Here is a 20,437-nt window from a genome sequence, read left to right on the forward strand (position 1 = left end):
TGTGGAGCCAGGTGGCTGTGGCTAGGCCTGAAATGTGGGTGTCTGAGCTGATGGGCCCCCTTATCCCATGGGGGCCTGAAATCTCTCCTCAGCCTATGTGAGCCCCTCCAGCAGAAGCCAGGACCTGATTATAGGCTTCGTCACTACGCCCAGTAACCAAGGTTGGGTCTCCCAGAGTGTCTGGGTGTAAGCCTCAGTACACCCATCTCACAGTACACCCCAGGACACTCTGAGCCTCAGTACACTCATGTGTTAAACGGGGTCAAATGCCAGGTAAGGATGAATCAGGCCGGGGGGTGGGGCTGGTTTTGGGGAGACTGCTGAGGCCACATGACTGCAAGGGACTGGTCAGGGGCCCCAGGTGGGATTCAAGTCAGGATGGAGCCACCAGACAGTGGTTTATTGAGCATCAGGGCTATGGCTGTGGAGCGGGTTGGGGCAGGGTGCCTGCCTCTAGCGGGGCACCGCACAGAGCTGGTAGGGGGCTGGGGTCACCAGGAAGGCAAAGACACCGTGGTCACTGGGGCGGGGCTGCCCGGCAGGCACCGAGAAGCTGAAGTGCTGCAGGAGGCTGGTGAAGAAGAGGAAGAGCTCCATGCGGGCCAGGGGCTCCCCGAGGCATGCGCGGCGGCCTGTGGGTGGGCACGGGGGCTCTGTGACCCTGGGTCTCCCCGTCTAAGACCCCCTCAGGATGGGGAAGCAAACCGGGCACCCCACCCCACCCCCAGGTACCTGCGGAGAAGGGTATGAAGGCCTCCTGCTTGATGAAGCGGCCCTGGGCATCCAGGAAGTGCTCCGGGTGGAAGTGGAAGGGCTTCTCCCAGACGGTCTCATCCTTCAGCACTGACGACAGGTTGGTGATGAGTGTCGTCCCCTGGTGGCAAATGTCTGGTATGGGTGGGTCTCGATTGGTGAGGGGGTGCCCAGACCCCTGCCACCAAACACACATGGCACACACATTGCGTGGCACACACCCGAACTCTTCAAGTAACCCTCAGCCCAAGACGCTTCTCAGCACCGTCCCTCTGCCCGTGGCAGGTGCCCTTACTTCCCCTCAGAGCCCGGGTTCCAACGCTGAGACATGTTCTAGTTTGTCTTGCCTCCCGACCGGGGGCTCTGAGTGGACATAGCCAGCCCTGCTCTGCTCTCGTCCACGCCCACCCAGGCTGGGACATTAAGTACCTTGGCCATGAGGATGGGGTGGCTTGGATTCCAGTCCTGGCCGACCTGGCAACACTCACTGCAGCTACCAGGTGGCAGGTGGTGGGGAGGCGGGGTTGGGAGAGCCGCAGGCCTACCTTTGGCACGTAGAAGCCCTGCAGCTCGATGTCACGGGATGTCATGTGGGGCAATCCCAGGGGGATGATGTCCGAAAAGCGTTGCACCTCATGGACCACGGCCACGGTGAAGGGCATGAGGGCCTGATCCCCCATCTCTGGTCGCCTCACCTTCCCTATCACCTCATCGATTTCCTGCTGGACCCGTCCTGGAAAACAAGTGTCCTCGTGGTGGTCAGAACCAAGGGCTGGCCTCCTGCCTCCTCCTGACACCCGGGTAGCACTGCGTCCACTTGGAGGAGTGGCTGTGACATTGGAGCTGGGGCTCAGGCCCTGCACAGACCTGGTGCTGGTGGCCAAATCAACCGAGCTCAGAGGCCTCAGGCTGTCCTCGTCTTCCCAGCACCCACCCCAGGCTGGACTCACGCTGCACGTCTGGGTGCAGGATCATGAGGAGGAGGGCCCAGGCCAGCGTGGTCGAGGTGGTGACCATCCCAGCAGAGAACAGGTCAGTCACCACCAGGCGCAGGTTCTCATCATTGAAGCTGCTCTCGGGGTTCCCCTTGGCCTGGGTCACACCGGGAAGGTAAGCTCAGGGTCAGAGGTGAAGTCCCCACGTGGCCTCCCACCCTGCTCCGGTCAGCCCAGGTGTCTGATCCCTGGGTGACACAGAGCCCCGAGTTTGCCTCCTGGGCCCTCCACACACATCCCTGTTCCGATCACCTTACCTCCTTCACCTCATCCAGGAAGGCGTCGGTCAGGTGTCGGGGTGGCTGGGTTGGGTCCCGGGTCATCTTCTGCTCGGTGATCAACTCATCAATCAGGGCCATGAAGGCCTTCAGCCCCGGGAAGACCTTGGCGGCCAGCCCTGGGATGCGCAGGATCACGGGCACAGCTTCCACCACCTGTGCGGGTCACAGCCGTGGGGCCCTCGGACCTCCTGGTGCTCTCGGACCTCCTGGTGCTCAGGCGCTCACCAGTCAAGTCCTAGCTTCCTCCAGTGTCTCCACCATCGACCTTGTTCCTCCCTAAGTTCAGACCCTGCCCCTCTCTCATGGCCCTGAGCCCAAAAGATACACCTAAAATGTACATATCGTGGGTACCGGTCCCTTCCAGTGAAAGCCTACTGCAACCCCTAAGCACGCTGAGCCCGCCAGGCCTCACCCACCTGGGCTGTCTGCCATCTCCCACTTCCAGACCTTTTCCTTGCAGGTGCCTATTCCGGAAAGCCCTTTCTTGCACTGGCCCTCTACACAAGTCCTCCTCCGGGGGGAGGGACTTGTTGGAGGACCGAGGCCGCCTCTACAGAGCTCCTTTCCCGCACCTGGCGCACTAAGCCAGACTCCTCTTTCAACATGTCCTCCATCATGTCCAACAACTTGATGATGCGAGGATCGTTGTATTCGAAGCGGAACCCGAAGGTCAGGGAGGCGATCACGTTGCTCACTGCTTTATTCAGGAGGTCCTTGGGGCTAAAGGGGCGTCCTGGAAGGGGACAGTGCAAGGTAGGGCACGCCTCCATCTCTTCTTTCCCAGACCTCTCCAAACCTCCCAGACCTCCGTGTCCCTCAGCCCCAGCACTCACCGGCCTGGTCTGCGAAGGCGGCACAGAGGCACGAGGCCTCCTCAGTCACCCACTGCTCCAGTGACTTCTTCCCCAGGCCGAAGTTGCGCAGGGTGGACAGGGAGAAACGCCGCTGCTCTCGCCAGGCCTTCCCATATCGCGCCAGGATCACTCCTGGGGGCGGGGCGGGCATGTGGGCGTGGCTCTGGCCTGGCCCCGCCCCTCCCAGAGATCTGCTCACAACCCCGCCCCCGTGGGGGAAGTTCTCGGGGTTGCCAGCCCACACTGGCCTGGCCCTCCCCTTCCAAATCCCGCTCACTTTGACAACCCGTTCCATCGGGGACAGGTCCCATTCTCTGCCGGCCGCATTGCTCCCCGAGTCACCCCTGCTTGGCGCCCGTCTTGGCTCCACTTTCTATTTTGCCCAAGGAGGCCTGGTTCCACCTGGGGAAGGTCCTGGCCTGCCCCTGCACTACCAACCCCGACATTGTCCTCTTTCCTGCCCACACCGACGTCTCCTTCGCGTTGGCAGTGACCCTGGGCCGCCCTCTCTTAATAAATCCCCCGCCCTCAGCCTCATCCAATTTCTCCTTCCCCAATGCTTGGCAGAGTCTCCTTTCATCACCAGCGACCGCTCAAATTCGTTGGCTCTTTCCTGCACGGATGTCCGCGACCCTGCCTCCACCTGCAGGGACGTGGCCTGCCCTCTCCACTTGCCTTCGGCGCGCGGCCCGTAACCCACGTGCTCGTAGACGGCCGGAGGTGGACGGTCGGAAGTGTCCTGGTTGCGGTACACCAGCGCTCCGAGCACAGCGGCCAGCCCGTTGAGCACGACTACCAGCGTCCAGCCCTGCTGCAGGCTGAACACGTTCCCGAAGCGGCGCCGCAGCTGCAGGCCAAAGGTCGAGGGTGTTTGGCAAGCCCAGGCCCCGCCAGGCTGTGGGCCCAGCCTCCTGGCGTTAGCCTCTGGGCACCTCTGGGCCCCTCTCCAGCAGCGAGCAACCGCAAGGACTTAATCTAGTCTTGTGAGCCCCGGGGGGTTACATCCACTAGTTTTGGGGCTCTCAAGCTGGATGAGACCATCCTACTCACAGACCCAGCTAGGACTGTGCAAGTGTCACAAAATGGCCAGCAGGCCAAGTTAGCATCCTATTTTACAGGTGAAGAAACCCAGGTTCATAAAGAGGAGCAGGGAGGCCCAAGGTCTCATGGACACAAAAGATTTGAACCAGATCACTGTACCTCTCAACCTTAACTCGCCTGATTTAAAGAGGGCTCATGACCAGACATCTCCCCCATTCTCAAGACCTTTCCTCCCAACGTGACCCTCAGGGATCAGGTTCACATAATTGAAGAGCTGGTTGGCTGAATCCGCAGCCTTTTGCCATCCTGTAAAACCCCCCACCCCCTGGCCTTTGTCCTCTCTGACCTCTGTTTGGAAAATCCAAACAGTTCTCGGGGGCCTCTCGAATCCGCCTCCTCTTCTTGGCCCAGTCCTCTTCCCGCCTGTGGCTTCACCCAGCGCCCACTGTCCGCTGCTAGGTGGGGCCCTACCACCACCGCTGCGCACTCCCCACCCCTCCATCCTCACCTGGTTGAAGCTGGGACACGGGTCCTCGAAGTCCACCTGCAGCAGGTTGCCCAGCACCGGCAGCGGCGTGGGGCCTGGTGGGTAGCGTGGGGCCCAGCGGGAGCGCCGGTGCATCAGGTCCAGCAAGAGCAAGAAGATGAGCACGGCCACGGCCAGAGGCCCCAGCATGTCCCCAGACAGCAGCCCCGTGGCTGCCTCCGTGGGCGCTGCGTTCCTCACCACACTGGCAGCCAGGACCAGCCCAACGCGGCACTCTCACTCCACCTCCGGGGCTCCACCAGTCCGGGGCCTCCTTAAAAACGGAGTGGAGGACCAGCCTTTGCCCTCTGCCCTGAGGTGTGCTGTAGGGGAGACTGTGCTGCCAGAGGGTAGGAGAGGGGTCAAGGAGAGTCAGGCGCACGGCGCCCACTGTCCCTCACGCGTGCTCTCCACGTGCTTCCGGAGGTGGCTGGAAAGCACAAGAAGTCGCCCTCCCCTGGCCTGACTCCCCAGCTCGGCAGAGTCGAGGAAGAATCCAGGGTCTTGGGAATGGGTTCTGCCACCACCTGCCGCCTGTCAGCCTCTAATGCCGCCACAGCCCCATTCCCAGAACATGTCCCTGCCCTCCTCCTAGTGGCCTTCACCTCCCAAGTATGTTCTGGTCCTTGCCTCTTGCTGGCGGGAGGACTAATGGCCGGAGGGACCACCGATAAAGTTCTTGGTGTCCCCTCACTTCCCACTGGTACACACAACACACACACAGAATCACACACTCATGAACCACATTTACACACATTCACATCCTGACTAGCCCATGCTCACATGCATATCTACACACCCACACGACCACATCCACGAGTGCCTGTGTTACTTTCCACTCACAGAGACCCAGCAGCAAGGGCTCTAGTTCTCAGCGGCTGCCTGGACTCAGCCGACCTCCCTGCACCTGGAGGCTGCTCTCGGGGGTGCCGGCGCCTTCACCTGGCTGGCTGCTGCCTCAGTTTCCACCTGTTGTGGCTGAGGGAAGTTGAGTCTGCGGGTAGGGATGCAGCAGGGTTGTTTTCAGAGTTCCTTAGTCACCGTGACCAGCCAGTTTGGTGGCCCAGAGGCCCTTTCCTAAGTTTGTTACAAACTGGCCCTTGGACTTTCCAGCTCCTGTGGCCTCAGGGTGATTCCTGAATCTCCTCACGTAGGTGTCATTTCCTGACTTGGGAAAATGGAAGGTGGGCACTTTACCTTGTTGACTGGGCTGCCAGTCAGCTCAGGTTACCAGGGCGGCTTAGCATAGGCTGCGACTGTCCCAGAGAAGTGGGACTGCTTCCTCCTCATCAATTTGTCCTTCAGTTCAGTCTCTCAGTCGTGCCTGACTCTTGCGACCCCACGGACTGCTGCGCACCAGGCTTCCCTGTCCATCACCAACTCCCGGAGTTTGCCTAAACTCATGTCCATCGAGTCAGTGATGCCATCCAACCATCTCATCCTCTGTCGTCCCCTTCTCCCTTTGCCTTCAGTCTTTCCCAGCATCAGGGTCTTTTCAAGTGAGTCAGTTCTTCCCATCAGGTGGCCAAAGTTTTGGAGCTTCAGCTTCAGCATCAGTCCTTCCAATGAACAGTCAGGGTTGATCTCCTTCAGAATGGACTGGCTGGATCTCCTGGCAGTCCAAGGGACTCTCAAGAGTCTTCTCCAACAGCACAGTTCAAAAGCATCGATTCTTTGGCTGTCAGCCTTCTTCACAGTCCAACTCTCCCATCCATACATGACCACTGGAAAAACCATAGCTTTGACCATGGACCTTTGTCAGCAAAGGAACGTCTCTGCTTTTTAATATGCTGTCTAGTTTGGTCATAGCTTTTCTTGCAAGGAGCAAGCATCTTTAATTTCATGGCTGCAAAATCATCATCTGCAGTGATTTTAGAACCCAAGAAAATAAAGTCTCTCAATGTTTCCATTGTTTCCCCATCTATTTGCCATGAAGTAACGGGACTGGATGCCATGATCTTAGCTTTTTGCATGTTGAGTTTTAAGCCAGCATTTTCACCCTCCTCTTTCACTTTCATCAAGAGGCTCTTCAGTTCCTCTTTGCTTTTGTCTTTGAACATCAGGTGTTAAAACTTCAGAAGACAAGGGGATGGAAACCAGATGGGGATGTAGTTTCTTGACCCTCTCACAGGCCTGCCAAGGACCTCAAGGAATGGATTCCTGGGCCTCCCCACTCTCTATGGGTCCAGTCCACTCTGGCTGCAGCCCCTTACCCTCTGATCCTGACTGTGGCTTATTCCAGTCCTCCAGCAAAGGTGCAAATGCAAACCTTGGTACCGCCCTGCATGAGTGTGTGTCACCTCCAGACTGGAATGACGGCCACCAGGCACTCCCTCTTGGGCAGCCTCTTGCCTCCTCCAGGCAAGGGGTTGGTCACTTTATGCCAGGGTTCTGCTAGCCTCAGAACCCTCCAACTCAAGGGGTAAGATTTGAGGTTGAGTTTTTGAACCAGTGAAGCTGATGGGAACTCAGAGGTCCAAACCCATTCAAATGTAAAGGCATGGGAACTCAGAGGGTGGGGCAGGGGGCATTTCCAGGGCAGGCCTGGTCAAGCCCCCTGCGCCCCAGCCATCCCCGGAGTATGTGAGGCAACCTTTCTTTCTGAACACAGCTGGAGTAGTTCAGGGTCCTGGAGGCTGAGAGCCTGGAGGAGGCACTCTGCCCTCCTGTACCCCCTCTTACCCTGTTCCCTCCCTCGCACCCCACCCCCCAACAGTGAGAGGACCGGTTCTTCCCAGGTTGCCTTTGATGGGATAGAGTGCTTGTGGTCTCCAGGTGGGGGTCGTCAACATTTGCAATCCCTGCTTGGCTTGTGCAAGCGGCTCCTCCCCTTCCAAATTCCCACATCCCCACTCTCCTGCCAGGCCCGGGGCCAGCGGGTGGGGCTGGCTGGGGCCCAACTGGTCTTGCTCAACTTATCCAGCCTTTCCTGTGTCTTGCCTTGGCCAAGGCTTGGATTCTATCGGGACACACCCTGTGCCGGTTGCTGGGCTGGGGGAGGGATGGCAAGAGTGGGCCCCTGCTTCAAAGTGCTCTCGACCAAGAGGAGAAGGGAGCCGGGAGGTGACACCCCAGGCCAGCAGTTGCAGGGATGGCTTTGAGGGCTGTGGGGTTTCCCCAAGCTGGAGTAGACTTTCTGGGAAAACCCCCTGGAGGACTTTGGGTGGCTTGGGACTGCAAACCGAGGTAACCTGACTGCAGGGTTAAGGCACCACTGCAAACCAGCAGGACGGTGGCAGCTCCAGGTGGGGCTTTTAGTCTGGCAGAGGACTGGATCGTGGGAAACTCGGGTTCTTGGGCCTCCAGGAGGCAGGAAGACCAGCTTTGAGGCCACTGAAAAGACCAAGAGGGGAAGACCCGGGGGGAGCCCTGGGGACTTCTCAGAGCAAGCCGGTGGTCTCCATCGGCCTCAGTTGAACGTTTCTGTCCCAGTTGGCAGCACTCTTCCACCCTGGACGGCCAGAGAGTCCGGTGGTACTGGTGGGGCTGGCAGGATGGTCGTCACAGCTTTGTCACAGTGGCCCCGTTAAACTGCCCCCATCTACCCTTTGTTTTGTGTCATGCCCTCTGCAAACAGTCACTCTAATGGACGTATGAAAGGCAGTGACAGATACACTCTTATTCAGGCAGTGCCCTCCAAACACCGGGGATGAGGGCTCTAGTCCAGGACAGGGTGGCCTTGGAGAACACCTCAATCATGAGGTCAACGCCCTGTTTCAATCCTTGTGCAATCGTAGCCTTGGATTACCCTGCACTCACACGCCAGGCGCTGCTGTTCACACCCCATGCTCCCCACCCCATTTAAGGCTTTATGGTTCCCAAGGCACGGAATCTCAGAGGTCACAGCAGTGGGTCAAAGTCACAGAGCACCATTAGGGTCGATCTCAAAACTCAGGCTCTGGACCACTGCTCTACAGCGGAAATACACTTCTATGAGGCCCGAGGGCCAGCATTTAAGTTCCTGCAGCCTTACCATTTTAGAAACACGCTCAGGCGGCCCTTGCTGGCTTCTGCTCTGGTGAAGCGGCTGGTGTTGGAGGGATGGGCACCCCGCCCCCTTCTCTCCCCTTCCCCCTTCCCCCCCCACCCCACCCCCGCACACCTCAGGGTCGCAGGTGTTGGCCCTGGCAGGGAAGGCGCCTCCGGACCCCCGAGACCGGGCCTGAATCCTGAGTCCGGGGAGACGTCAGCAAGATGGCGGGGAGCAGCGCCCAGGCACGGAGACACGGCCCTGGACCCCCAGGGCGACACGGCGCAAGCTCCCTGGAAAGCAGGTGGGCAGCTGCAGTGCCCAGCGAGGGCGCGGGGAAAGTTGGTGGCGTTTCGCTCGCTCCTTGCCCCGCCCCCGCGGCAGACACCCCCTCAGTTCCCGCTGCTGCCTGGGGGCGGGAGGAGTGGGAGCCGGCTCTGGCCGGTATGGGGGGCCCCTCCGGCCCAGCGGTCTCACCTGACTCCGGTACCGCCCGCTGGGATCCAGGCTGTGACCGCGCCTTCAAGGACAACGAGGGGCGGGGCCGGGAGCCGCGGGGTGCAGGCCGATTCCTCGCGTGGTTTTCTGGGAACTGGGCTGGGCAAGACAGCAAAGTTCTGGAGCTTGCCTGCAGTGTGAACTTGCCTCAGGCTACGTATAGATTAAGGCGGTCACCTGAACCTTGTGTTTTGAACCGCGGTTTAAAAACTTAACTCTTAAAAAATACACCAACACTGCACACCTATCACAGAATGGTCAAAATCCAGAACGCTGACACCACCCAACTCCGACAAGGGTGAACTCTCATTCCCTGCGGGTGGGTGGGATGCAGACTGGGGCAGCCACTTTGGAAGACAGTTTGGCAGTTGCTTATTAAAAACAAAAAGGAAAAACCTTGCACACTTGTGTTTATAGCAATTTTATTCATAATTGTTAAAGAGTGGAACAACTGTCTTCCAGTAGGTGAATGGATAAACTGGGGAGCATCCGGGCAACAGAATATTCAAGAGAAGAGAAACTGAGCCTCTTAAAGGTGAAAGAGAGTGAAAAAGCTTAAAACTCAACATCCAGAACACTAAGCTCATGACATTTGGTCCCATCACTTCATGGTAAATAGATGGGGAAAAAAAATGGACACAGCGACACTTTATTTTTTGGGGCTCCAAAATCACTGCAGATGTGACTGCAGCCACAAAAGTAAAAGATGCTTGCTTCTTGGAAGAAAAGCTATGACAAACCTAGACAGTGTATTCAAGCAGAGACATCACTTTGCCAACAAAGGTCCATATAATCAAAGCTATGGTTTTCCAAGTAGTCGTGTTTGGGTGTGAGAGTTGGACCATAAGGAGGGCTGAGTGCCGAAAAACTGATGCTTTTAAACTGTGCTGCTGGAGAACAGTGTCTCTTGGACAGCAAGGGACCAGTCAGTCCTAAAGGAAATCAACCCTGGAAGGACTGATGCTGAAGTTGAAGCTCCAATACTTTGGCCAGTTGATGTGAAGAGCCGACTCACTGGAAAAGACTCTGATGCCGGGAAAGAATGAGAGCAGAAGGGGATGAGAGAGGATGAGATGATGGCATCACTGACTCAATGGACATGAGTCTAAGCAAACTCCAGGAGACTGTGAAGGACAGGGACGCCTGGGGTGCTACAGTCCATGGCATCACAAAGAGTCGGACCCTGAGCAACCGAACAAGAAGTAGTGAGCTATCATGCCATGAAAAGACATGGAGGAACCTTAAATGCCGATTACCAAATAAGAAACCAATGTAAAAGGCTACATACTGTGTAACTCCAACTATATGACATTCTGGAAAAGACAAAAACTATGGACACAGTAAAAGATCCGTGGTTGCCAGGGGTAAAAGGAGGGAGGGATAAAGAGAGGGAGCACAGAGAATTTTCACAGCAGTGAAGCTGCTCTGTATGATACTATTGGTGTTGACATGTCATCATGGGCTTCCCTCGTGGCTCAGAGGCAAACAAGCTGCCTGCCAATGCAGATGTGGGTTTGAACCCCGGGGTCGAAAGATATCCTGGAGAAGGAAATGGCAGCCACTCCAGTATTCGTGCCTGGGAAATCCCATGGACAGAGGAGCCTGGTGGGCTACAGTCCATGTTGTCACTGAGTTGGACAAGACTTAATGATTAAACAACAGCAAACCCATGTCACTGTATGTTTGTCCAAACTCAGAGTGCACACCACCAAGAGTGAACCCCAACATAAACTATGGGCTGTGGATGACAATGATGTGTTGATGCAAGTTCACCAAAGAAAAGGCACTTCTCTGGTGGGGAATGTTGATACTGGGGGAGGCTGTGCATGTGTGTGGGGGTAGAGGATGCGTGGGAAATCTCCATGCCTTCTGCTCAACACTGCAATGAACCTAAAACTGCTCTAGAAATAAAGTCTGTCCAAAAAATATGGAGAACTCAAAAGTGTGGCGGGAGCTGAAATGCCCACGAACAGCTGAAGCTTCTTGCAGAAGCCGGAAAGCTAGAGTTGGGAGTGAGGCGTGGAACAGGGCCACTCCCCAGTGAATGGTCACTTCAGGAGCCAGTTTGAGGAACCATCACCAGTGTTTTACTCAAAGTATCATCAGCCCAGTCAAAAGAATTTAAAAAAGGCAAAATGAAGAAACAACCATTTGCTGTCAGCAAAGTATTTTCCTGACGATACGTTCAAGGTTTGTGGTTTAAGCCTAATACCTGCAATCTCTCAATCTCATCTGAACTGTGTTAATGCCAAGACCAAACAGGATGCCAAGGAAATAAAAAAAACATCATTCCTATGCAGGTTCCGTGGCTCACACAGCACACCCACCCACACCTCCATCCTGGTAGAGCAAAATGAGAAATGGACCACACTGCATTATAACAAAATTAATCTGCCATTTCTGGAGCCTCAAACTGATAAGCACACCAGAACTCATTTATAATTGCTTATTTCTACTTCACAACATCCCTTCCAGTGTTTCTGTTCTCTAAAACAAAGTCCATTAACACTGCATTATTTTTTAATAAGCTTTAAAATTCACGTTGATTGGAATTTTGTCCTCCTCTCAAGTAATCTGGCCATCCTCACACACAGCTGAGTTCCACACGCCAGGCTGAGCGGCTAGAACTGTCCTTGGTTGGGATCATTCCAGGGTCTGCTGCAAGGGCCCTGGGCCTGCAGGAGGCCTAGGTGGCTGGGCCAGTCTGAGGGCAGCCACCTCTGCAGCAGAACCAGAGCCAGCCCGAGGGCTGGAATGGGAGGAGAAGGAGACGCGTTTGCTTCAAACAAAAAAGGAAACAAGGTTAAAATGAAGTTTATTATTTTTTTGATTTTTTTTTGTTTTTTAAATAAAACTGTTTGTGAAACAGCTATTTTATCCCCACGGCAGAGTGACCCCTGAAAGATGCACTAACCCCTTCTTAAGGCCTTAACAAGATTTTTTTTTGTACTTTTTTTCTTTTTTTAAAACTCAGATATTTAAAAATTATACAATTTACAAAACAAAACAAAACAACACAACATAGAGAATCATGTAGCGTGGGGCTGCTCAACTGACAGGCTCCCTTTTCCTTTATAAAAGTGAAAGCAAGAGAAGAAAGGGTGGAGCGGGTGCTCCTGGTCAGCTTACCCCGCGTGACCACACCTGACACCATCCTTCCCTGTGTTCACTCCCACGGCCTAGGCTCGTCCCGTCCGCCCTGTGGGTCAGGGCACAACAGCTGCCTGGAATGTGCCCAGGGGCGGCCATCCCTCGATCCTGCCGGCCGAGCCGCTTTGTGGGACCCTCGGGGCTCTCACCGGCCAAGGACCCAGGACACAGTTGTGACCCTGGGGCCTCCGCCCTGGGCATCCGCCAATGTCCCCTCCCCCGAAAAAAAATAAAAATTTAAAAAATAATAAATAAATAGTGTTTCTGGAAATGAAAAAGATTTATTTTTGTGTTTAAACATCATTCTCCCATTCTTGAAAACACGGACCATTCCCCACTTCCCTCCCCCTCGACCTTCCCACTTTTGAGACAAATTACTGACAAAGACATGGTTTGGTGTGGTTCATCTGTTTTTCTGACCCCAGGTCTAGAGTCTCTGAATTGTGTGAGCTGGGCCAAGGATCTAAGCCACCCCTGTCCTTGTGAGATCAGAGTTTGTTCGGTTCAATTTCACATTTAAATTTCACGTCATTGGAACAAATTTGGAGTTCTTTAACTAGATAATTTTAAAATAGAATCAAAAGGGATAGCGCACCTTTCATTTAAACAAAGTCTTTCCAGACTAAAAATAGATTTATATATATATATTTTTATCCCTCCCTTTTAATTCCCCCCACCCTTTCCCATCATCCCACCCCTCCCCCCTCCCCCCACACTGTCACTATGGAGATTGTGTCCATGGAAACAGCCATTCCAACTTCTTGGGCCTCTCTTTCCTGTGGTGTCACCGGTTTGAGAGTGATGTAAGAATTTAGGAAGGAAGTGCTGGCGCGGGCAGGCACGCGGGGTGGGGCGGGGTGGGGTGTGGCTGCACAGGAGGACCGTTTCCATTCCATCACGAGTATCCACCGCCTTCTCATCTCCACAGTCTCACCTGCAAGACAAACAGACACTGGGTGCTGGGAACCTCTGCACGGTGCTGTAGCCCACAGCCCCAGCTCTGTGGTGGCGCTGGGGTCGGGGGACCTGCAGGGTCTGGCAGCTGGCATGAGACACCCAGGGCCCACGGTAGAGCCGGCTGTGCGGCTCTGGGCCTGAAACAGGGTAAAGGCAGCAGTGGCCTGGCCGGCTGCACCGGGTATGGACTCGGAGTGCCCCTCCCCAGTGCGGGGAGGGAGCTCCCTGACCCCCGCGGTGGGGCTGCCCGCAGTGGGGCAGCTCTTGGGGTGGCCCTTGCTCAGGACGCTGCCCCCGGGGCCTGCAGTGGGACTCAGCACGTGGGGCCAGGGACCTGTCCTCACAGAGGTGGCTGAGCACCCAGCTGATGTGGAAGAACCAGCTCAGGACCACGCCCAGGTCACCTCCAGCCGTGGGCGGCTCCCACACCTAACAGAGAACACTCCTGGGAGCTCCAAGGGGAGGGCGGCTCTCAGGTCACCCTCTGGGGCTCCCTAGGCCCTGCCACTGGCGTCTGTCTCTCCTTCCAGCCCGGGCTCCAGGCTTAGGAAGACGCTCCTGGGGACCACCAAGGGTATGCGGGCTTGCACTGAGGGCCTCCTCAGGATACCTCATGGGTCCTTAGATCTCAGAGACACAGCAGTTTCCAAGGAACTCAGTCCAGAAAAATTAAGCCAAAAGCCACGTGTGGTGACACCCCTGTGTGTGTGTGTGTGTGTGGGGAGGCTCACCTGGCTTCTTCCTCAAACCCTTTCCGGTGCCCTCCACCAATCAATAAACCTCAGGAAAACCCAGGCATCACCAGTCCCTTTTTCTGCTTCTGTAAAACTTACTAATACACAAACTAGTTAAGGCTAGCCTGTGTATACAAGCTAAGAACAGACATTCCCGCCACCCTTGCCAGAAAGAGATTCCTAGCTGCTTGGCAGAGAACAGGAATAGACAGTGAGAAACTTGCAGGCAGCAGGACAGCGTCGCCGCCCTCAGGCAGAAGCAGACCCTGGGCCTCCGGCTTGCCGGGGCCGGGAGCTGAGCCGCCCTGCCACGGCCACAGAGTGGCTTCCCCAGCGCCCCCTTGCCCAGCACAGACTCTCTCCACTCTGGTTTCCTGAGGCTGAGGCTGCCAGGAAAGGGGGAGAAGAAGTGGCCTTCTCTGGTGTCGCCCCAGGAATCAAAGGCCCTCTATCAAGGCGATGCCAGGGCAGGGCTGCCAGGACGCCTCAAACAAGGACCAAAGGGGTCAAATCTTGCCGGGGATGTGGGCCACCGGCGGGAACAGAGGACAAGAGCTGCACATCCCGCAAAGCTTGGCTCGTGGAGCGAGGGCCAGGGGCGGGGTCTGCCCTCTCCCCAGCACTTGGCACAGTCTCTGGCCTGCACCCCCCAGAATGCAGGTGGTCTCAGCACCAGGGTCTGCCTGGTTGGAGGACTCCACAGGCTGCTGGCCTGGGCTCCTTCCCTTGGTGCCACTGGGGAGCCTGGTGGTCCATCCACACCCCCTGCCAGCGCCTGGCCTTCTGGCCTTTCTCGCAGGGACCTCCCCAGGGTCTGATACTTGACTGGCCCAAACACCTGGTACCCTGAATATAATGGGGCCCTAACTTCTCCGTTTTTCCTAAAAACTATTCCTTTAGTAGGAATAATGGGAAGAAAACTCTTGAAACATCTAGTAGGGGCCAGGCACTATGCCAGGAGCCCTACAGACACTTCTTCACTGGAACACTGCGAGGCCTGCCCCCTCACCCCATTATTTTGGAGACAAAGCCCTGAGGGAGGGGACCTGTGCAACCCAAAGCCCTGGGCTGGTTAGACTTGGGACTGGGGCTCACGGCCAGCAAAGCTCTTCTGACTGGGCCCCTGGGACTCTGCCTCGGAGCCTCCATTGCTCAGGTCTGTCCAAAGGTGCCGGAGGTGGCTGAGAAGGCAGCACTGGGGCAAAGCTGTGGCCCATGAGCAAGAGGGCAGCCCTCTGTGCTGAGGCCGCTCTCTTCTCTGTAGAAAGGTACCGGCGTGTTCGGCTGTCGGCGAACAATTGGGCCTTCATCCCAGGCCAAAGCATTCCCATCAGCCTCTTCCTGCTGCCCTTCAGCTTCACCCTGGCCACCTGGACCTGGGTGGGCTCCCCCACCTGGCTGAGGCTGCCCTCGCCTTCGTAAGCTGAGACCCGAGCCTGCTGGGGAGCACATGAGAAGCCTGTGCCCGCCCGATGCCATCAGGTCAGTGCCCTCCTCCCTGGGCCACCCCGTGAGGACAGGAACCACCCTGCGCGCCCCGTTCCCCCCAAATCCTGGGTCAGTGCATGAAGAGGCCGAGACAGCCGCCCCTGTCCTCGTGGGAGGACAGTCTAGTGGAGACATAGATGGTTCATGAACATACCAGCAACTCAAACCCGTGGTGACACCAGGGAGGCGGCAGAGTGGGGACAAGGGGACTGGGAAGGCTGCTCTGAGGACGTGCCCTGAAGCTGAGGCCCAGAGGGGAGCCGATCATGGGCACAGGAGCCCTGAGGGAGGCAGCGACCCCAGGGCCCTCGGAGGTGAGCTGAGGAGCTGCACTTGGCCCTACAGGTGGCAGGAACCTCAAGTCGAGGGGAGACAGGAGTTGGTGCAGAGCGGCAGTGTGGGGGGCCGTGGGGGGCTGTGGGGTGGGTGGGAAGGGGGACCCGGGACGTGACCATGGGCACTAACCTGGCACCCAGGACAAGGCAGAGCTGGATGGAGGTCACAGCTTCCTGCCCACTGGGTGGGCCAGGTGGGAATGGGGCTTCCCGTGTCTATTGCCGAGGAGAACGGGGGACGGGCGAGGAGCCTCGTCCACTGGCTGCCCCGAGCTGGGGAGAGGGTGGCACTGGCCGGCCAAGGCTCCTGCACCCGCAGACCCGGGAGGGGGCCGCCCACTGACCTTTCCTCCTGGGCACAGCTGGCCTGGCCAGGTACCTCACGTGGCAGTGAGAGATGAGAACTCACATCTCCGTGCCCTCAGCCCTGGGGTTTTCTGCTAGACAGGGCTTCGCCAGGCACAGTGGAGACATTTCTTAACTGCATCCTCACAAGGCTGGCCACTGATGGTCCTCTTTTCACAGGAGACGCTGAAGCACAGAGACACTAAGCGGGCTGACGCTGCCACACAGCACTCTCCACACCACAGGAATAATCACTGCCCCTTCCCCACCCTGTGACGGTGGATCTACGCCCCCAGCACAGACCCCATGGTGGATGCTCCCTGAGGGGAGGGGCTGCGTCTGTCCCTCATGCTGGGGCTTCCCACCACCTGCAGAGGGCTGCTGAACCCAGGGGAAGGGCCCTGCCTTGACAAGCACTTCCAGGGGCGAGCCAGCGCTCTGTCCCTCCCTTCCCTCCAAGAGGGAAAGGTCTGACCTCAACGGACTCGAAACAACCCCACACTGTGGGACAGGCCACTTAATCACTCAGCGCCTCGCTCCTTTTGTATAAGCGTGACAGTGGCACCAACTCTGTGAGGAACAAACATGAGGCTCGCCGTCCTATGAGAGCCGAGGGCTCTGGAGCTGGCAGAGCCCAAGAATGGGCAGAGAGGAAGGCGAGGATGAACAAAGGTAAAATTTCCAAGAGGAAACTGGGCCCAGACTTCCTATTTTTCTCAAACACAGGCTGGGATTCCAAGACAAGAACAAAAGGCCCCAAGTAACCCATGGTTCTCCTCCAACCGGCTCTTCCCAGACACTTCCGGGAACACTCCCCATGGCTCCAAGTAAGACTTTTGAGTGGGTAGCCATGCCCTCCTCCAGGGGGTCTTCCTGACCCAGGGATTGAACCCATGTCTCCTGTCTCCTGCGCTGCACTGAAGGTGGATTCTTTACCCGCTGAGCCCTAGGGAAGATTCGTAAAAAGGGGGAGGGAACATTCCAGAGACTCAGGCACACAGTGCTGCCCCAGAGAGCCAGGCCTTGCACACCGGTGTGTGGGTCGCAGACGCCTGGAGTAAACACAGATGCCCTTCCCTGAAGAGAAATAATCCCTTAATGAACATTTCTGAGACAACTGGCCGCCCACCCCATCCTGTAGAAGCAAGTGCCCCAGGTTAGTTACATTTTGCTGCTGCTTCTCATAATCTCTTTTGCTTTTCCCTCGGTGACGCAGTAAGGAGGCGGAGGACGTGGAAGGCGGGGTGGAGGTGGGCACTACGGGCCCACTGCTTCGAGAGACCCAAGTCATATAATCCTGCTCTCACAGGCACACCCTACCAGCCACGACCACGAACCCACAGACACACTCATGGAAAGCACAACTCAACTGAGATTTTTAAAAGAAAAATTAAATGTGGAGCCAAAGTCTACTAAATCTTTGAGGGGATTTTCCTTCCCTTTGTACTTCTATGAAAGGAATCTTTCATAGCACCGGGAGGCGGGGGAAGATTTCACATAGCAAAACTTGGGGAATTTTTTGTTTTTCAAAGAACTCACTCAAAGGTTTAGAGCTGTGGTGGTGGTGTAGTCGCTAAGTTGTGACTCTTTGTGACCCCATGGACTGTATGTAGCCCACCAGGCTCCTCTTTCCACCGGATTTCCCAGGCAAGAATACTGGAGTGGGCTGCCATTTCCTTCTCCAGGGGCTCTTCCCGATTCAGGGATGGAACCTGCATTTCGTACACTGCAGGCAGATTCCTTCTGGCTGAGCCACCAGGGAAGCCCAAGCTTTAGAGACATCAAGCAAACTAAAAAGAAAAGATCTCTGGTGAGAAGCCTTTCTGAGACGGGGAAAGAGCGAGGGCTGCAGGCGAAAGCACCCCCCACCTTAGAGGCTCTGTCCCAGAAGCCAGCTGCCCCCAGGAGCCCCACCCAAGGCCTGCCTTCAGGAACAGCCCCCCAGTCCCTATTGGACGACGGAACCATTTTAAAGCCCCACATTATCTTTCTACACGTATTCTGGGGGGCGAAGCAACAGAGAAGTGCTTTGTCCGCCGGGTGCTGGCCTCATGCAGTTAGATACCCGGGTGCCACCTGGCCTGGGCGAGCAGCAGGCAGAGGCCACGGCACCCCCTCGCAGCCCGCAGGGGCGGCGGCCCCGACTCACCTGTGCTTGCTGTACTTTCCATTCCCACGAGCACACTGCCCCCCTCACCCCCGCTCCGACTGCTCTGTGCTGAGGCTGCCTTTCGCTGTCTTGTTCTGCAAGGGGGGGACAGGGCATGGGAGGGGAGGCTGACGCCGGCAAAGCCAAGGAGATGAGACAGGAGGGACAGAGAACGAGCGTGCGGGTCAGGGCGGGCGGAGGTGAGGCGAGGAACGCACATGGAAAAGGAAAGAAAAAGCAGAGTCAGTACTGAACGACATACAGGAGATACTCAAGACAGGGTTTGCTGAGGCAAAATGTGACGCTTCAAAAATGGAAGTTTAAAAAAATAAAATACAAATGAAGTAAAAAATAAAGAGAAAATTTTAAGATCCAAGGATCCATCTCGGGAAATAATTTTTAAAGAAAAGCATCAGTAAGCATCCTTCAGAAGCAATCTGAGGGCAGACCATCAAGATGACCTCTTTCTAGTGCCTTCTGGCCCCACTGAGTGGAGACTGGAGACTGCGCACGAGTGGCCACCAGGGGTCAGTGTGGCCTCAGCCGGAGGAGCGCCGCCGCAGGAGCGCCAGGTGGAGGCCTCCACCCGCCTGGCCCTTGGTGGGGGGGGCCCCTTCTCCACACCCTCCCCTCCCCACACCCGTGAGTGGTGTCTTGGAAACAGGCCATTCACACACTCCGCCCGCATCTTCCTTCCCTTCCTAAATTTGAGAGGCGACCAAGAGACCAACTCGTGAACCAAATGCAGACACCATGGGCTGCGCCTGCGGGAGCAGAACCTGACGGGGACGGCATTTCCCTGAGAGCTGGGCGTCAGCTCTCTCTAGTTGGGGAAGACGCCTCTGCTCTGGGTCCAGGCCTATAGCCAACCTCACCCCACACCAGTCTGTGGTCTGGGGTTCCACTAAACTAAGGCGGAAACCAGGAGTTTCGTGCATTTCTCTTAACAGACAAACACCTTCTCCCCAGCTCCGCCGACCCCACATCACAGGGCTCCCTCCCGTTTGCCCCTCCGCCCACCAAGCCCTGGCCTGAGACGGACTATCAGGTCTCCAGGTCTTTCAGGAGGAGCCCCCGGCCCCTCGTCCTGCGGGCAGCCCTGGCTCTGCAGGCCGACTCACCTTGTGCTTGGGGCACCTCACCGAGAAGTTCTCCTCGTGGAGCAAACAATCTGCAAAACAGAGGGGACAGTCAGGAGGAGCCTGGCGCGGGGCACAGCCTGCGGGGCGCGGGATGGGGGTCACACACGGAGACAGAGGACCTCGCACTGTGATTCTAATAGGAGAGCATGAGAGACACCCCCAAATAACCTATGGCACCTCAACATGGTGGACTATCAGCCGGTTAGGCAAGGTTTCAGAACAGGTAACAGCATGGGGAAGCACGATGCAGACTGCTCAGATGCACGCACGCGCAAGCACAATCCCATTCGTCACGCTGCTTACATGCATAAAGGACAAAGGAAATCTACCAAAATTCAGTTCTGTTCAGTCGCTTAGTCGTGTCCAACTCTTTGCGACCCCATGAATCGCAGCACGCCAGGCCTCCCTCTCCATCACCATCTCCCGGAGTTCACTCAGACTCACGTCCATCGACTCAGTGATGCCATCCAGCCATCTCATCCTCTGTTGTCCCCTTCTCCTCCTGCCCCCAATCCCTCCCAGCATCAGTCTTTTCCAAGGAGTCAACTCTTCACATGAGGTGGCCAAAGTACTGCAGTTTCAGCTTTAGCATCATTCCTTCCAAAGAAATCCCAGGGCTGATCTCCTTCAGAATGGACTGGTTGGATCTCCTTGCAGTCCAAGGGACTCTCAAGAGTCTTCTCCAAGACCACAGTCCAAAAGCATCAATTCTTTGGCGCTCAGCTTTCGTCACAGTCCAACTCTCACATCCATACATGACTACTGGAAAAACCACAGCCTTGACTAGTCGGACCTTAGTCAGCAAAGTTTAGGTGACACTAATTTTATTTTTTCTGTATTCCCATGATCATATCCTGTTGTTTTAACAATCTCCAGTAAATGTTCTTTTTAGAATTTCTTATCCTAGGTTAAGCCCACTCCACAGGCCCACGCCAAGGCTTCCTTGTGAAAACACTGAATCTGTAGGCCTCTTTTCTCCTGTCGAGTCACAGGTCAGAGGCAGAAAGGAGGCCAGGCCCAGCCCTGCTGCCGCCCTCTCCCCCCAACCATGGAGATGCTGGAGAAGCTCTGCAAGCCACGCTAAGGGCTTCAGGGGAAAGTGAAACCCCATGAGGGGCTGTGAATCCTCAGCCCCCGAGCCAGAGGTACTGGCCACACGTTCTCAGAGAGCTCCCGGGCACCACAGCAGGGGGCGGCATGGTACTTAGCCTTGTTAAAT

General features: G+C 56.4%; 2 protein-coding genes across 13 annotated transcripts in view; both read right to left on the bottom strand.

Moving 5' to 3' along the window:
* Positions 1-379: 379 nt before the first annotated feature.
* LOC114114086 (cytochrome P450 2D14-like) lies at positions 380-8,953 on the bottom strand. Of its 6 annotated transcripts, none has more exons than XM_042247827.1 (11): positions 8,898-8,953; positions 8,553-8,713; positions 4,433-4,790; positions 3,559-3,730; positions 2,863-3,015; positions 2,602-2,762; positions 2,006-2,182; positions 1,704-1,845; positions 1,299-1,486; positions 733-874; positions 380-632 (listed from the first exon to the last, which is right to left on the bottom strand). In XM_042247827.1, exons 3-11 carry the CDS (start codon positions 4,598-4,600, stop codon positions 454-456), a joined length of 1,482 nt encoding a protein of 493 aa, XP_042103761.1. In that variant the 5' UTR covers positions 4,601-4,790; positions 8,553-8,713; positions 8,898-8,953; the 3' UTR covers positions 380-453. The 6 variants fall into 6 exon arrangements, with proteins under 6 accessions (XP_042103761.1, XP_042103765.1, XP_042103764.1 ...); XM_042247831.1 differs by having other exon boundaries at positions 380-571; positions 4,433-4,724; positions 8,553-8,732; XM_042247830.1 differs by lacking the exon at positions 8,553-8,713 and having other exon boundaries at positions 380-571.
* A 2,763-nt stretch (positions 8,954-11,716) lies between these two features.
* TCF20 (transcription factor 20) overlaps positions 11,717-20,437 on the bottom strand; it is a 194,528-nt gene continuing 185,807 nt past the window's right edge. For 4 of the 7 annotated variants that reach the window (XM_060413605.1, XM_060413607.1, XM_060413608.1 and 1 more), the window contains exons 4-5: positions 19,198-19,247; positions 11,717-18,204 (exon numbers count right to left, since the gene is read on the bottom strand). In XM_060413605.1, coding sequence (XP_060269588.1) covers positions 18,121-18,204; positions 19,198-19,247 — 134 coding nt within the window. In that variant the 3' untranslated portion in view covers positions 11,717-18,120. Of the gene's footprint in view, positions 18,205-19,197; positions 19,248-20,437 lie in introns of those variants that run through there. The other 3 variants (XM_042247819.1, XM_004007026.4, XR_006059494.2) reach the window with 3 other exon arrangements.

The sequence above is a fragment of the Ovis aries genome, chromosome 3, assembly GCF_016772045.2.
Source record: "Ovis aries strain OAR_USU_Benz2616 breed Rambouillet chromosome 3, ARS-UI_Ramb_v3.0, whole genome shotgun sequence".
NCBI classification, from domain to species: Eukaryota; Metazoa; Chordata; class Mammalia; order Artiodactyla; family Bovidae; genus Ovis; species Ovis aries.

Coding starts and splice junctions, on each gene's coding strand:
- LOC114114086 (XM_060413610.1), bottom strand. CDS start 4,600: ATGCTGGGGCCTCTGGCCGTGGCCGTGCTCATCTTCTTGCTCTTGCTG. Junction 3,016..3,558: donor TTACGGGCCGCGCGCCGAAG/GCAAGTGGAGAG, acceptor CCCCGCCCCCAG/GAGTGATCCTGGCGCGATAT. Junction 875..1,298: donor AGGGCTTCTACGTGCCAAAG/GTAGGCCTGCGG, acceptor ATTTGCCACCAG/GGGACGACACTCATCACCAA.